At 37.8% G+C, this 17,398-nt stretch overlaps 1 protein-coding gene across 2 annotated transcripts; it reads right to left on the minus strand.

Annotated features, from left to right (window-relative positions):
* Positions 1 to 4,020: 4,020 nt before the first annotated feature.
* Positions 4,021 to 10,764, minus strand: hepacama (hepatic and glial cell adhesion molecule a). 2 transcript variants are annotated; one of them, XM_065281210.1, is made up of 7 exons: positions 10,629 to 10,764; positions 7,448 to 7,786; positions 6,449 to 6,734; positions 5,665 to 5,758; positions 5,331 to 5,397; positions 4,790 to 4,863; positions 4,021 to 4,712 (listed from the first exon to the last, which is right to left on the minus strand). In XM_065281210.1, the coding sequence occupies exons 1-7, from the start codon at positions 10,714 to 10,716 to the stop codon at positions 4,383 to 4,385; spliced, it is 1,278 nt and encodes a 425-aa protein (XP_065137282.1). In that variant the 5' UTR covers positions 10,717 to 10,764; the 3' UTR covers positions 4,021 to 4,382. The 2 variants fall into 2 exon arrangements, with proteins under 2 accessions (XP_065137282.1, XP_065137283.1); XM_065281211.1 differs by having other exon boundaries at positions 4,023 to 4,712; positions 5,331 to 5,398; positions 6,453 to 6,734.
* Positions 10,765 to 17,398: the final 6,634 nt, after the last annotated feature.

Here is a 17,398-nt window from a genome sequence, read left to right on the forward strand (position 1 = left end):
CTAGAAGTGTGAAATGTAAAGACAAGAGCAAACCTGTTCTTATTCTCCTTTATCTCTAATTTTGTCCCTCTGAGGCCACAAAAGCATCTTAATTCGCACGTGTTAATGATTTCTCTCATGACGGAAATTGATTAGCAGTCGTTTTAACTTTGTTAAAAACAGACTGGACTGGGTTAAAGTGCATGATATGAGACCAGAATTTCTTTGTCTAACTTCCAGTGTTACCAAATGGGGGGTTATGAGCCTCAGCCTTACCTCATTCATAAAACAGGACAAGTACAATATGGCATAAATTTGCAGGGATGTTAACAGGAAACAAATTTACACCTTAGGTAATCAGAAACACATATGCGTGCTGCTAATCTGGGGACAAAAGAGAGGAGTGCAGTCATATTTCAATAATAAAAGATCTAAGGGACAAAATTATCCTGATAATAAGGGACGTTATTGGCTGTTCAGTTTATAGATGTTTATCCGTGCCAAATCTGGGAAGGAATATGGAAAACTCCTCCATTAGGGTCCTTTCATCTTCCAAGCAACTGTTTCATCTTCTCTCATTGTCTTGAACTGTCTTCTTGAAAGATTCATTTTTCCATCTTATTCTGTGTCTCTGTCTCCGGCATGCTGAATTGAGGAAAACAAAACCTCTGGCTTTGTAGTCCCAACTTCAAAATCTGCACAACATATGTCAAACTTCTGATAAAGGAACAAAGTAGAGTTTCTGAAGTCATTTCTGGTTATATTTAAAGCAAGCACATGACTTCATAATACTATGCTGTCAATATAAACAATAACACTTGAGGGGTGGACTTGGATTTTACAGAGGATCTATTTCACAGTGTTTTTATGAGCCTTGATTCCCACCATTCTGCATAATCATCATTTATATACTTTGACCACAGATCAGCTTAACCCTCAATTGGTCCTTGGGGACCCCAATCGACTTTTAATTAGTTAGAAAAAGTGGTTCCCTTCATCTCAGAGATAATCTATCTATACATACACATAAAAAACGGGCTTGATTTGGTTGTTCTGAAGGTGTGTAAAATAAATGAATTGACCCCAATTGAAAAAATTCCACTTGTCAAAAACAAAATCCAGCATAAATCTGAAAATTTCCACACAGAAATGAAGGCCTGGTACTTGTGCACAAATGCAATGTAAAAAAACACAAGCTCACACAAACACACAGGTATGACTGCCACAGATGGCATTGTATAGAATTTGGCAAATCAGCCACAAATGCAGAAAAAAAAGATATAAAGGGGTGTGACCTAATGCATGACACACATGTACACTCACACACAGACACATGCTCTCTCTCTCTCTCTCTCTCTCTCTCTCTCTCTCTCTCTCTCTCTCCCTCTCACGCACACACTCTCTCTCTCTCTCTCACTCATTGGCCACATGTCTTTGAACGTATTTCCTTAACTGCTTCTCGATCGGTCAGAATCAATGTTAGGGAAATTTCAACGGAACCCAGGAAGTAAACAAAATAGAGAAAAATACACCAGACACGATGGACAAACGACTGCGCGCTGTAATTATGTCTGTGGTTGTTATATACTACATAGTTTGTATCCAGCACTCTAGACAAACTGTTCATTTCCAGAATAAAGCGCGGATGCGTCTTGAAAACATTTTAATGCACTGCAAGCAGCAAACCAAATTTCTAAGGCTCCGCCCGCACCTCCTCCCACTCCAGGGGTGCGTTCCACTCCAGTTTTAGACACACACTCGCAAACTTCCCTAAACACTTCCCCTCGGGGGAATCCCTGTCGCCATTTTTAAGTGCGTTCCACTTCGTCAAGAGGACGAGGGAAGATTGTATGGACAGACCCTCGCTCCCTCGATTTTGACAGGGAGCGAGTCTGCTTCATATGTACACTTCATGCAGCCTCATATCCCACAATGCAACACGATTGTGATGTTACTTCAGCAACTCGCGCTTTGCACAGTTCAAATGATGGAGGGGGCGGTCTCCACTTTCCATGTGTTCAAGGGCTTAGGGTGATCCATTTGAACCTACTTCAAGTGTTCACCAAGTGAGCTATCGAACTCTGATGTGATTCAACCGAACTAAATAAGGCAGGTGTGAAAGCACCCTACGCAACTCAGGCAACGATGTCGGTTAGTAGACATGCCCCTTACTGCTGTTTGGCTACAAGTGTGTCTTAGTACTCGGCCCGACTCCATTTTCCAAAGCATTTTTTAAAAATCATGCACCCCAGACAGTTTTAGCAGTTGTTATCGGAGGATAATAGTAGGCCTCAGAATGTCACGACTGACCAAACAGAATCAAGTATTCAAGACAGAGAGACGTTCGCTATCAGCAAAGTTCCTCATACTCATACATGAACAAGTCACAAATTAAAAGATATCTAAGCATATAGGCCTATACTTGCTTTAAAGCAGGGCCCTCATGTCTCACACATTTGAGTCAGTTTACACTCTCACATGCCACACCTTGTATTTCTCATGCTGTGAAGAGAAAAGTTTTCCTGCTATATACAATTAATGGACAAGGCGCTGGGAAGTTCTCAAGTTTTTTAGGTCTGCTTAACTTTACGCAGCGACGCTAGAACCAACATGCAGATGACATCAAAGTACCGCGAGAACGATTCGAAACCAGCATGGCAACAGGTGTGTTCGAGATCATCCGGCGCTGTGCAGACCGATCGGTGAGGTTTGCCGCTTGCAGTCGAGGGAGGAATTGAAGACAGAGCCGGACACCTGCTGCTTGCCGTAGTGACGTGTGCGCCGTGTTTCCTTTTTAATCGCAAATGAAGTGAATTAGATGCTGAATTTGATCAAAACAAACCTTTTAATAAAAAGTTGCAACCAGAAACATTTTATATCAAATATTTTAATTGCTGCTTATACTGTATACCCGAAAATAACGGGAAACAAGCCTATATTATTAAAATACCAATAGAGTTTGTTATTTTCATTTTTATTTTATTACACAACACAATATAACATATTTTAGCATATTAAAGTGTTTTTTCCTGTTTTAAAACATGAATTTATAATGTTTATTAGTGGAACTAAAGGTTGGATTAAACTTGAAACGCACGTGATCGTTGTCATCAGTGAGGCGACCAATCACGTAAAGCTGTGTCGTCATCACAACTCCGTGCAGCCGCTCTGGAGAAGCTGCACCGGCTGAGCTAGCCGGCTACTCTCGAAGCGCTCTCGGGGTACTTAAAAACCATATGACACAGTCACGTGCCTGCAGCGCCAGCTGAAGTCGGACAAAATTACTAACCGGAATGCACTGCTTCAAGTCAGCCGCCGATCGGTCTGCGCAGCGCCGCATGAAGTCGAACACACCTAATCATTGCAGGTGTTTTTTTCAGCAGGGTTGGTAAAGCCGAGTGGCCCTCTCCTTACAGATATGATCTCACTCTAAACATTTGATAAAACTTGAGAGCCCTGCTTTAAAGTATTCTAGATGCCAGAGACCATTAAACAACATCTGTCACCAATTTGCCTTGGCTTAATTAAACAACACCATAGTGCACTATGCAATGTTATTATTTACATAAACGCGTGGGTCCCTATTTGAATAAATTTATGTTTGATACTCATAGCTGATGAATAAAACACGATCATACATATTTACCGAGTTAAATTGCCTCATACTGGAAGTGTGAATTAGCAGAATACCACACTTCTTGTGGTAAAACACTCATGTAATGTGGTGCAAGTGCTTTTGTTTAGCCTACTCTGTGAATCAAGTCAGTAAAAACGATATTTCTTTTCTTGCATAAATAAGAACATCAAGAAATAAAGTTATACAAACCTGATTAGCTTTTTTGTGGACGCTTTAATTGTATTGATTGATTGTGATATGGGAGCCTCTAGTGGTGAAATGAAGAATGTGAATCACTGAGGCTGAAGTATCCTTAAATGTCTTGAGCCATTTTGTATTTATTTCCACTTAAATAACAAAACATTAAATATAAATAACGAAAACAAAAATTCAAAGGGTTCAGGAATCAAGTTTTTTTATTAAAAAAGAAAATCATCTTAATGCTGAACTACTGTAATATTTTACTCAGATTTGCAATAAACCAGGAAATGGCATGGGAAAGTAATTTTATATGCAATACATTTTTAAATTTTTCTGTTTATACTTTTCGACTAAATAAAGGCCAAAGAATATAAATGTTTGAGCAAATTATATTGTATTAATATGAAACAATTATCCAACATGTTCTCCTATAGGAATTAGTTCTTTAACCAAATTTCTTACCTAAACAAGGCTCTTGAAAAGCATAAAATACTAATAAGCATTTACTTAAAATGCTTTCATTGCTATATCCCCCCCCCCCCATAAACACATACATACTGTCATTCCTACTCATAATCTATTTGGCTCATCTGGGTAAACTGTGGTGGTGGTGGCGTGTATTGTTCTCCTGTTCTCCTTCTTCTGCATGTGGAGGTGAGGGGCTTGATCTTGGATGGTTGGGCTTACGTGTTAGGCTGCCCAGGTGCGGGGGACTTGAGAGGGGAGGAGTTAAAGTCGGATGAGGGGTTGTTGGTGGGGAGGGTACAGGAGTGCGAGGGTATCTTCTTCCTGAATTCATGTAAGCATCTGGAGAATGCGCAGAAGGAGAAGCCATGCCAGGATAACACGGTGGACTGAGAGGATCCATAGGGTTTATATAATTACAAGAAGACTCATCTGGTCCCTCGTGGAAATCCTGAAACAAAGCAGAGATGAGTTTGTCCTTTACATTGTTAACAGCATTGAGAAAGCATAATAGCAATCATTTCTTACTGTTTCTTTTAGTACGTATAGTCCACCTGGGTTCCTTCGATTATGGTAATTTCTAGCAGGAACAATATCAACTACTATAAAGAGAGGATTCAAGGTTTAATAAAAAGGGAAGGCTACTGTAGGATGAATTTAAATAAAACCTTAAAGGTGCACTCAGAATTTTTGGTTTATGATGCAATACCCCCATATGGCAGTCGAATGGGATTTATTACACCTACTTGTATGCAGCAGCATGCAAAAGCAAAAATTTTTTTACCAATGCCATTGCAGAAGTAGGCCTACTCTGCTGTAATCAACTATAAATAATTTATTCATAAACAAGCAATCAATAACAGGTAGGTTACTAAAATGTACAAAACCTTACTTAAAAGGTGACCAATTGTAATGATTTATAAAAAAAAAAGATTAAATATTGAGATATGAGGTTTCTGACAAATAATGATGATGACATATAAATTAATTAGCAAGAGCACCTTATAAATATATGAAAAAAATACTGAGTGCATCTTAAAAATATATTATTGAAGAAACATAATGTTACCGTCATGATTGCCATTGCTCAGGTCCGATACATTTTGTCTGCTTTCTCTGGCAAGCTGTTGCCTTTTTCTGCAGACAGAATTGTGTTAGCAAAATAATGGTGTTTGTGATGAAAGACAACTCTTTATATACAATATTGTTTTAGTGCAAAAGCCTATTTCTAGATTACTTTTTGCTCTCTTTTGAGCTTCCTTTGTATCTGATCTTTGGAACTTTAACCTTTTAACATTTAAAGCACAAAGACTTTCTAACAAGAACAGTGCAACCCTGTGAGATTTATATTTGCTTGCTTTAAATCTATCAAAGTGAAAGCTTAAAGGCAATAAAGCTGGTACTTTTTGGAGGGTTTCCAACAGGCACACACAGTCACCAAGGTGATGAGTAAGAAAATGCCTCCGATGGACAGAATGATATAAAGGGAGCTCCGTCCTGCAAAATTTAAAAGAGCAAATTAAAGGCTGACACAACTTTTTTCATCACAAAACAACTACAACGGTGCTCTAGAGACCTGAAATGGAAAATTAGACATATGGGTTTTTCGGGAATACTAAGTAAGTACGTGAATGAATGTGGCAACCTGGGGGCTTTTTAAAAGGGTAGACTTTACTGGGGGAATGCAGAGTCCTGCTGGGCTCTACTGTGAAAGTAAAGCAGTAGATGTGGAGAGGATTACACAGCTGAGCTCCACTGGAGCAAAACTTTGCTCATAAACACATTCCCGTCTGTTCCTTCCTTATATAAACACAGCCAGCCCGAATTAAAGGAGTGATTTAACCAAATTTGTATTCTGTCACTTAAAGTCTTGTTGTTCCAAAAGTGTATGCCGGTTTTTTGTAATAACATCAAGTCATTTATATTTACAACTCTACAGCTTGATACGATAAAAGAACCTTTAACATCCAATCCAAATAACCTTTCTGTTTCACAAAAGTTGTAAAACAACAAACTTTAGAGTATAAAATAAAGAAGAAAGAAATGGTTCTTTTATGAACCTGTGACTGAATGATTCTTTGGGCGGAAAAAATAACAAAAAAAGTTTATTATCGTCCATGGTTTCTTTCTTTCTCTTTTTATAACTGACATAATTTTCCTTTCTGAAGGTTCAAAGAGTCACATCACCTACTGTAGACAGTGAGTTTGACGGGCATGCTCTTCATACTGCTGATGGGGTTCTCCACCTTGCAGCTGTAGATGTCATCATCTGACATGACAACACGGGAGATGGTCAGGACCTTCTGGTCATGTGACAGGAAAAGACGTGAGTCATTGGTCAGAGACTTCCCGCCTTTCAGCCAGCTATAGGTGGGTTTAGTGCCACTGTCGTGTGTACAGTTGAGTACGAAGACCTCAGTTAACTCCAGGACGGATGAGGCCACCATATGCACATGAGGTCTGGACACTGGAACTGTTAGAAATGAGAAAAAGTCTTAGGGTACATCGAGAATGACATGCAGTTACATTACACATGGAATTTACATCATATTCAAAATATAAAGCATTATAATAACATATGTTTTTACATTTTTAATTATTGTTTCCAAAAAAAGGAATGTGCACAATTTACCAATGACACAATTATTCATCTGACATCTTATTTAGCATGTAATGCTTGCAATAGACAATGCTGTCACATTAATAAAGATCTATTAAAACTGTTCTGTATCTCACTTGGTAAAGCATAGTCAATGCAAAAGTCATGGGTTCGATCCCAGTGAACACACATACTTATAAAAGGAATGTATAGATTTAATGCACTGTGAGTTGCTATCGTTGGGTCAAAAAGGGATGAACCCAACCTGCTGCGTTGTAATCTATGCAAATATAAAATAACCCAGACAGAAAACGACTCTGGGCCTGACCCACACCGGATTCAAAGTTCCGGTGCAGATCCGGTGCGGATCTGGCTTGAAGTCATCTGCTGTTTGTGTAACATTTTCTGGCTTAATTTAACCCAACGTCTGGGTTTGTCCATTTTGTATTCAAAGCTAAATTGAAATTCCCCAGTATTTTTTAGAGTGTAAAAGCACCTGCCAAATGTGTAAAAGTAAAACTAGGTCATTACTGAATGTGTTGGAAGTGTTTCTGGAAGATAATTCCAGCACCGCGTGACCTCCTTACCATCTACAGTGAGGTTGACGTATCTTTCTCCAGTGAAGGTGTCATCCGTAATAGAGATTTCCACCTCATAGGCGCCCTCATCAGACAGCTGCAGCTGATGCAAGAGCAGAGATCCATTCTCATAGAGTAGGATTCTACCACGATATTCATTCCTTAGGTTTCCAATGATGTCTGTACCAATGGACTGGACCACTGTGACGGGCTTATCCCTTTTCAGCTGCCACTTTATAACAGGTGGGTCAGAACTGGTGCTGGTGTAGGTGACAGAGAGGAGGGCGGAGCCTCCGAGTGTGCCTCGCACTAGAGGAGACGGACTGCTGATGTTTACTGCACCTACAACTAAATACAAACACGCAGAATCACATTATATTCCCAGCACTAGCATTGTCAAACAGTGGATGAAATTGAAATGACAGAAATCTATTACTTTGTGCATGTTGCTCTGTTCATTCGTGTAGAGAAGAAATGTAGTTTTTATTACACTTTTTTTCTCTTGTGAATACTACTTGTATTGCAATAACACTGCAAAATAGCTATTAGAAAATAAGACATAAATAATATTCAGTATTCAACATCAGATTCCAAGGGAAACACTTACATTGCATTCAGTCTTTTAATCATGGGTTTTCTCTTATGGTTTTCTCCCATGACACTTTTCGCTGCTAATACAGGGCACTAGTCATTGATATACAGGAACACTATACAGTACAAGCATTGATGGGCCATCAGGGCCAGCAAAGCCTTCTCTGCTGGCCTAAACACTGAATTTGAATCAATGATTTATATTTAAAAAAAAATGTAAAATATAAATCAGTGATTCAAATTCAGTGACTGTATATTAAATGAATCCCATAATAGTCTATTATTTTTATTTGCGCTGCTTCCAGTTGTGTATTTTTATGATAGAGCATTTATCCAATCATATTTTTGCCAGCGGCTGACATCATGTGTTGCCAGGGTCAAAGAATCTGCCTATAGGCCTTCAGAACGAACAGTGTAGGCGCCTTCAGCTTAAGATAAATGGCAATGAAATAATTGAATTAACCACATTTCGAGTTGGTGTGACCGGCGCCTTTCAATGCCTTCTAGCTGGCTTTCAATGATGTCAGCATTTCCACGTCATTTGATTGGATTGACCAGCAGAATGGCCATTCTCAGCCCTAAAACAAAAACTTTTGCCAGAAATACTACTGGACAGTCTCGACTTTCAGCATTAGCCTATATGGTGAAAGAAAAGCACTTGTTGTTGTACAACAGAGTGATTTAATTTTTCTTGAGAAAAGGAAGGAGGATGGCATTTGTTTACAAATAATCCACAGGCTAATTTGGTGAGTTTAATGCATTTAATTTAGTAAGTCAAGTAATGTCAACTATGTGAAGATCCCTTTTTTTAATAGTAAACCTTTAAAAAACTCTTTGCATTATCTTTGAATTAGACTGTAAACAGAGTAATTTGTTATTTTTTTTTGATTCTTCAACACACTTGATAAGCTTTATCAAAAACCATTTATGCGATTTCTTTAGCAAAAAATAATTTGACTTAATTTCAAAAACCTTTCAAACGGGTTTCTGTATAATATTTGCTGCGTCTCATTTTGTAGTGTATTTTAATAAAGTAAAATTTGACTGTTATTCCTTGAGGTGTAAATTACAGTAATTTATATTTTACTTTACGATTTAATTGTTGATGTGTTTTTATTGCCGTGAGGTCATATGGTATTACGAGATAAATTAATTCAGATAGGACACTACTAAAGGCCTAGGTGTGATATGCATGGACCGCCACTGGCCTACATTATAAGTGATGTCCAACTTTGAACAATTGACACATTCAGCAGTCTTTTTTTCTAATGTTTGTATGTGCATTGATGTGTTTGGAGCATATATATGTTTTAAGCATAACTAACTCTTGCATAACTAACTGATAAACCTAACAAAATGCAGTTGCCTGAATTCTCAGTAGACTTTTTTCTTTTGGACGCCCCTTAGTGAGTCAACATGTTTTGCCCAATTTGCTATGGCATTGCGAGTCAGCATGGCATGGCTCGATCACTGTGGCAACTATTCTCAGTACTGGGATTTTGCCAAGTTAATCTAACAAAGGCTAGATTGAAGACCTGCTCTCGTCCAATCAGAAGGCGCTGTGTAAGAGACATGCTCTTTTATGGATGGGGGGATGTAGACAGTGGGACCCAGTGATTCTGCTAATCAAAGCTTACCACAGTAAACACAACAAGTGTTAGAAAGATTTTAGTTTGGATATGAAAAGCTCAGCCTCAGATGCAAAACCCTCAAAGTGGGTTTTTTTGAACAGACTGTTAATGGATTCTGCCAGCAAAGGTATTTCTAAATGGCCTTGGGCCGGAATTTGAAGTGAAAGTATTTGATGAACATATAATATGTGCCGAGAGCATTCGGTTAATATAATTATGTCATTTTTGACAGAGGTGGCATTTAGAGGCTTTTGCATCTGAACTCCTCGGATAATTATATGGCCATACATATCCTGGCTGTATACATCAATACTTGATGCTGTAATCTCACCAAGCTTAATGTCAACTCACACCGCAACTTAATTTTCTGGTTGTTTAAGAACATCAAATTTTTATTTTTATTTTTGACATGACTTTGTTCAGCGATTAACTCAGTAAATCACAAAAAAAAAACTTTTCCTGAGATTTCACATTTTTATGGTGTTGAAAATTAGACAATGAGACAAACTGTCGTTTGGCTTTAGTGGACATGCATTTGTATTACAGTCTGGACACTTTCATAATGCTTTATGGCTTGAAGTTTGACAGCCCCCATGGTCCTCCTCGACTGTCAAATTATTTTTTACAGAAATTCTTCTTTTGTGTACCATTGAAGAAAACAAACACGAGGAGCAATAAATGATGACAGATTTTTCATCATCGGGAAACCAAATGCTCAAACATCCAATATTTTTCCAAAAGTGACACTTTCTAAAAATGAACAGCACAGCTTCTGTACTGTATTCACAACTCCAGCAAAGTGTTTACCGCTTATTACTTTACTTGCTCTGAGATGCGTGTCATCCCGACACCCACAAACTCACAGTCAAAAGTGTGAAACATGTTTTCCTCTCTTTCCCTTTTAAAACTTTTCCACAATGCTCTTCCCTCAATTCATACAGTAGAAATTGTTGCTCTTGTTGTCTTACCTGCCAGGTAAAAGATGAGAAAGCACAGAAGATGAACCAGTGAAGAGATAGCTGTCTCCTTGGATGATGCCTCCCGCACTGCCTTCATCTTGGGAGCAGCACTGGGTTTCTCTCCCACACAATAAGCATGATTTGTCCACTCCAATCACGTCCCTGAGAAAGCAGAGTGCTTCCTGCCAGACGGGACACTGCCTGCTATGAAGCCCACTCTCAGGATCCAAGCCTAAACAACAGCTCTGTGTGTCACCCCGTGTGTGTGTGTGTGTGTGTGTGTGTGTGTGTGTGTGTGTGTGTGTGTGTGTGTGTGTGTGTGTGTGTGTGTGTGTGTGTGTGTGTGTGTGTGTGTGTGTGTGTGTGTGTGTGTGTGTGTGTGTGTGTGTGTGTGTGTGTGTGTGTGTGTGTGTGTGTGTGCCTTGCCCGCTTTATAAAGTTCTGTACAGTGATTATTTTCTGCCCCTTTGTGTTTGTGCATTTTGCATGTGTGTGTTTGTCCTCTCAGTTCAGTCATGAGAGGCAGTGTTTCTAAGCAAGTTTACACTAAGCAAGGATGTGTGCATGCACATACACATACATGTTAAATAGCACTGATTACTTCCATGTACATCTTTTGTGAAAAATTGCTGTAATACCATGAATTTTTAATATTTTCTTAATTTTAATTTGTTTGTTTGTTTGTCCTAATGTAGCTATTGTCTTTACTCCTATGTATCGACTGCAATTCTACTTACTTTGCAACAATGCAAAATTGTGAAAAGCACCATAGAAATAAACTTGAAATGATTTAAGTGTCAGAATGAGACAATTGTTTATATACAGTACACTATAAAAAGTGAAAAGTTGGATAAACATAAAAAAATATTTTTGAGATCATATTGAAATTTTCAGTGCAGAGTAAAAAATGCTGTGCTGCCTTGAAATTTTTTTTAAATCAACTCAGATTTATAAGTCATGTCAACTTACTATTATTTATCTTGACAAGAGATAAGTTGTTTCAACTTCTAAAATGAAGGTGATCTTTTTTAACTACATTTTATAAGTTATAACAAGTCACTGTAGTTATAACAACCAGAGGCGTCATGCTAATTCAAACTAAGGGGGCACGTGCCTCAAAATCAAAGATGCGTCCATTAATCTGTTATTTGACTTTTAATCTGTTTAATATGCACAATATTATCAATTCTGTGCTTCATCCTTGTCACTTTTCTGAGATTTTTGCCGTTTTGATAGTGTTTCGATCGTGTTACATTACTTTATTCTGGCGGCAGGTGCTGTAGACAGCGCAGTCGCAGACGTCATTAGCGTCTGAGCGCGCTCACGAGCTTTGCTGTTGCTGCTGTATTTTGCTATCTGAGGAAATAAAACGTGTAAGAAACGCTAATAACATTTCCAAACCCCAGTACGGTAATGTGCAGTTAACCTCCTCTGTGTAGAAAATGTATGGTTTAAAATGTGACCGTCTCGACGTTATATTAGTAGATTTCTACATTTATCTTGGAACACGCCAAAGTTCGCCAGAGTTCACGGGGGCGCGGAATCACACATGCTCACATATGAGGTAAAATTTTATGCAATAATGCGTTTTTTAAATCATTATTGAACATTAAAATCAATCACGTGGATATAGCTTGTTGTCATTTTCGTTGTTTATATACTTTATGGATTTAAATTTACATAGGCCTACATTTTACAGGATAATGCAGTTGTTGTGCAAAATACATTAATGCCACAATTACATTAATGTCATTTATTAAAACTTAAATAAATAAATAAATCATGACGTTTCATTTGTAAATATAATACCAATACTTCATTATTCCGATTGAATAGTATTTGAAATGAAAGTTATCAACACTTTTATTTTGAAAGTTTTTTGGATGAAAGCACAGGTGTTCAGATTGTTAGAAATGTTAGTGCCATGGAAAAGAATGAAAGCTCTATAATATTTCGTTTGATGTCTGTGTATGCACAAATTTCTGTGAGCTGTGCACACTGTGCCCCCTTAAAATTGCCCATGACCCCCTGATAACAACTTATCTCCAGTCAAGATAAATAATAGTAAGTTGAAATGACTTGTCTGAGTTGATTCAACAAAAACTTTTAAGGCAGCAACAATTTTTAACAGCGTGGGGACTTCTGAGGTCTGGTTGGTGGAATGAAGCAAAAATTTTCACTTGTTCACTCCATGTCATTTTTGCCTGGGAAACTATTGAGAACTTAATCTTATTGTGATTTTCCTATCTTATGGTGACTGCTTGTTGATGTTGATGTTTAGTTATCTGTTGTTCTCAGCTCCCACATGACAGATCTAAACATATGAGCTGTCACTTTTTTACAGGACCTTCAGTTATAGCAAAATGCACTGTATTCAATACAATATTACACACACACTTGATTTAGTGATTAACTGTCACCCCCAATTTTTTTGCTCATCATGTAAAGTAGGTCCACTTTCTTGAAGTATACAATAAGGAATGAAAAACATTCATGAGAAAAGCCTTAAAGCTACAACCTCTCAAGTACAAGTGCTTAGGCTGTAAAGACTTTAAAAATGCTCTCGTCCAGCTGCCCCTACAAATTCCCCTCATATAGCTGCCCAAGCAGGCCCTCCCACATGGGCGCGAGAACACAGTTATTTGAAAGCCCCATATATCTTTACTTCACCAGGCCATTGGAGATGAAAGGAGCCTCACATGTTGCTAAGGCATCGGTCTTGTGTGAAAAGACCTTTGTACAAGCACAATGTTTAAAGCATTGATAGCACCAAAAGCACTTAAAATTTTGTAATTGTACTATTTACAGTTTTTTTCGATTGCTAAACGATAGTGGGCACAACTGGAGCTACATGTGCAAAACTCTAACTACAGTCTGCACTACCAAAAGTCACCTGAGCACAACTCTTAACACATGACTCAAAACAGCTCCGTGCAGCCAAACACTAAACACAACCCTCACTGAGATAACACACACTGTCACTCACAACACACTGAGAGGAAAAACACTAACATCAAACACCAATACACAAAAACAATTTCAGTGATGTCACACCAAGTAATGTTTTCTTTAAAGAATGATTTATTTATTGATTTATCACATTATTTTTTTTAGAACATCATAATTTTTTTAAGGTAAATGAAAATTAGCAGTTTGCTTCAGTTGTCTGTAGTAATTTACGGAATTACAGTAATGAGAAAAAAAGGTAGAAACTTAAAGTACATGAAAGGTAATATTATATATAAATGAAATATATATATGAAATTGGAATTTATATTTATATGAAATTGCAATCAGCAGTGTTTGAAAGGCACAAGGCTGAAATCTTTTCTGTTTTGAATGTGTGGTTCACAGTTGTGACAGCAGTGTGTTAGCATTTGAACAAAGTGCTGTAAATCCACAGTGTTGTGCAGGTTGTGGTTAAAGTCATGGGATAAGTGTGTAGAGTTTTGAAAACTGTGTTCAAGCAATGAAAAACGAACTAGAGTTTGGTCCACATGAATTGCTGCTGTGCAGACTGTAGTTAGAGTTTTGCACATGTGACTCCAGTTGTGCCCACTGGTGTTTAGCAATCGAAAAAAACTGTAAACTCTAGGCACTTTTTATTCCAAAAAGAAAAAGAAAAAAAATTGTAAAGAAAAAATAATGCATGGAGTTGTGCCATCACATGTCTGTCTGCAGCTTATGTCATTGCCAAATTTAGAGAGTTTAAATGAATGATTTAAAATGAATGACCCAGAAACGGATGTTGACAATCAGAATAAAAAATGTCTGTTTCCCAGTCGGCAAAATACCAAATGATTTATCTAAAAAATGGCAGTGAACGAAAAAGCTTTTCCAAGTCTCCTCTGTTCTAACTGATCAAAGCTCTGAGACACACAAACACATGCAGTCAGTGCTTGGCATTAGCTTTTGTCCTCTGAAGGATAAAAGTCCTCCTGAACTCTCTCATCTTCTGAAGATCTCTGTCAAGTAGAGTCAGTGTGAGCATCTAAGGTCACTGAATGCATGAAAGGGCTTTACACACTGGACATTCTCTTGAAACTGACGATGATGCACACACGCTGGCCTTGAGGTCCTGTGAAATATGAGAAAATTAATTGATTCTTTAAATAGACATTCAGATTCTTTCCTACTGACCTTGAGCATTTATTCACAAAATTGATAGCTATGACCCCTTCACAGGGCACCTATAGCGTATGATTATTTTTTGTTGCATCCTATTGTAACACTTTGCTATTGTTACATTTCTAGAATGATAACTTCAAGTGTCAAAATTAAATTTTCACACAATTTAATAAAGTTTGCTTCAGATTACTTTCACATGCAAATTTAATTAAGTTTTTATTGGTTTATTTTTACTATACATTAATTAACATCAACTGTAGATGCATAAACATCAAGTTTGCTTGTACACTCTTGTGCTTCAGTTGCTATAGGCTCCCCCTATTGGATATTTTGCATTAATGCCACTAGGCCATATACAGTATGCTGTATATGGAGACAGTTGAGTAGCCCACACTAGTGGTTCTTAAACTTTTCTGTGTACGGTACCCCCCCCCCCCCCCGTGCCTTTCGTGGCCACATAAAACATTTTAAAACAAAAAAATTTCATTAAACAAAACTTATTAAATTATACAATATGGTATTGTTGGTTAGTAGCATTATTTTTCTAAGCTTTAATTACACAGAATTTATGATAAACAAATGTATTTTATAAAATGTCATAAAACTTAAGACACCGGGCAAAATCTAAGAAACAACTGGTGTACACTCTTCACCCTTCACAGACCCCTTAAAATTCCAGGGTACCGTGGAAGGGACCCTTCATTATTTGACAGAAAACTTCAAAAATCAAATACAACAACTCAAAAACCTAAACATTTCACATATCTTTGGAAAGCTGGAAATTTTGTGATTCGAATCATGTAAACCGTTTTAAGATACAATCAGCAGCAGGTACAATTTGTGTCCTATTTAGGCATTTTTTTGCCTTTTTTAGGAATTTTAATTAAAATGACATAGCTTACAGTTTTAATCCTTATAGATAAACTAGCCAAAGGTGTGTGTGTATGTGTGTGTGTGTGTGTGTGTGTGTGTGTGTGTGTGTGTGTGTGTGTGTGCGTGCGTGCGTGCGTGTAAAATATGGTACAGAAGCTGCCACAGTTGAGCAAATCCATCCTACTTTCAACAAATTTCTAATTAAATGCAACCATTCACTGGGTATAAGCATATAGTGCCTGTGTTTCGTACATGCTTTTAGTCAGTTAATATGACAGCAGCTGTTGACAGGCAATACTGCAATGTCGGCAGTTGTCTGTAGGGGGCAGGGTGCACGGGACACACAACATCAAAGAGAGCCGTTGTTCAGTCGATTTGTGCTACCTTGTTAGATTTTGCTACATCCCTAAAACATACAGGACTAACCCCAACCCAACTCCTAAAAGAGCATGAGGGTATGACAATCTGACGAGTAGGATAACATATCAGGACATCGTCACTTTGTGTTGCTATAGGCAACCTGTAAAAATGCTGTTAAGTCCTGCAGCCAGTGACAGAATTCATTTTGGGGAGGCAACATTGGAGTCTCTAAAGCCAGCCTTATGTGTGGAGGAGGACGTGGGCGACTGCTGCTCCAACGCTCATTTCTCAAGCAAGACAAGCCACAGAAAATGACAATTGTGTCAGGTTTTTGTTGTTGCTGTGGAAGACATATTGTACTTTTTTCTTTCCTAATGCTTGTACAAATATAGGAATGTTAAGTTAGTATATCTTGTAATGTTGTTAAAAAGTTGAAATAATCACACACAAAGTATTATGTCCATATATGAACGCTTCTCTTATTTGATTAGTGCCAAAATGATTGAGGGAAGTGTATAGTTTTATTATAGCATGTTAAAATTGTCACTTTAGGTTTATGCAAAAATGTGCTGTTTCGGGTGTGTCCTTTAAAATGCAAATGAGCTGATCTTTGCACTAAATGGCAGTGGCATGGTTAGATAGTGCAGATTAAGGGGTGGTATTATCCCCTGCTGACATCACAAGGGGAGCCAAATTTTAATGACCTATTTTTTCACATGCTTGTGGAGAATGGTCTAGCAAAACTAAGTTACTGGGTTGATCTTATTCACATTCTCTAGGATGATGCAAGCATTGGGGACCCAATTATAGCACTTAAACATGGAAAAGTCAGATTTTCATGGTATGTCCCCTTTAAAGGTGTATTTGGGATTTTAGCATCATCTAGCGGTGAGATTGCGAATTGCAACCAAAATCAATTTAAAAAAGCAATGAGAAGCTACAGGACAAACATAGGTTCTGTCCCAAATGCGGCACTTCATGTAGACTTTCGGTCTCATGACCTTAAATTGCACGTGCTCAATATTTTATGTAAAGATGCAAATACTATATACTGTTTGAATAGTTATGTTTATCATATCTAAGGCATATGCACTGCAGCTGCATATTGCATAATAATCAATAAATAACAGTTTATGCTATTATAGGTATAAATGCAGTTTCTAGAGGAGGCAACAGTGAATATAGAGAAGGTCCATGGGACAATATGACCTTGATAAATGACTGCCCTGGTCTCATTAGTACAGCCATCCAGCTGTGAGTTGCCTGTTAAAAGCTCCAGCAGGTCTAATGAGACTGATGTGTAGGTTAATGCTGGATCATTTGCTTTAGCTTTAGGAACTCAGACTCTCTTTATACAAAGACTTCAAAAGAATATAGATTGGCCGTTAACAGCATGAAACCATTTCTGTGCCAGCAAA

This window comes from Paramisgurnus dabryanus, chromosome 8 (assembly GCF_030506205.2).
Source record: "Paramisgurnus dabryanus chromosome 8, PD_genome_1.1, whole genome shotgun sequence".
Classification (NCBI taxonomy): Eukaryota; Metazoa; Chordata; class Actinopteri; order Cypriniformes; family Cobitidae; genus Paramisgurnus; species Paramisgurnus dabryanus.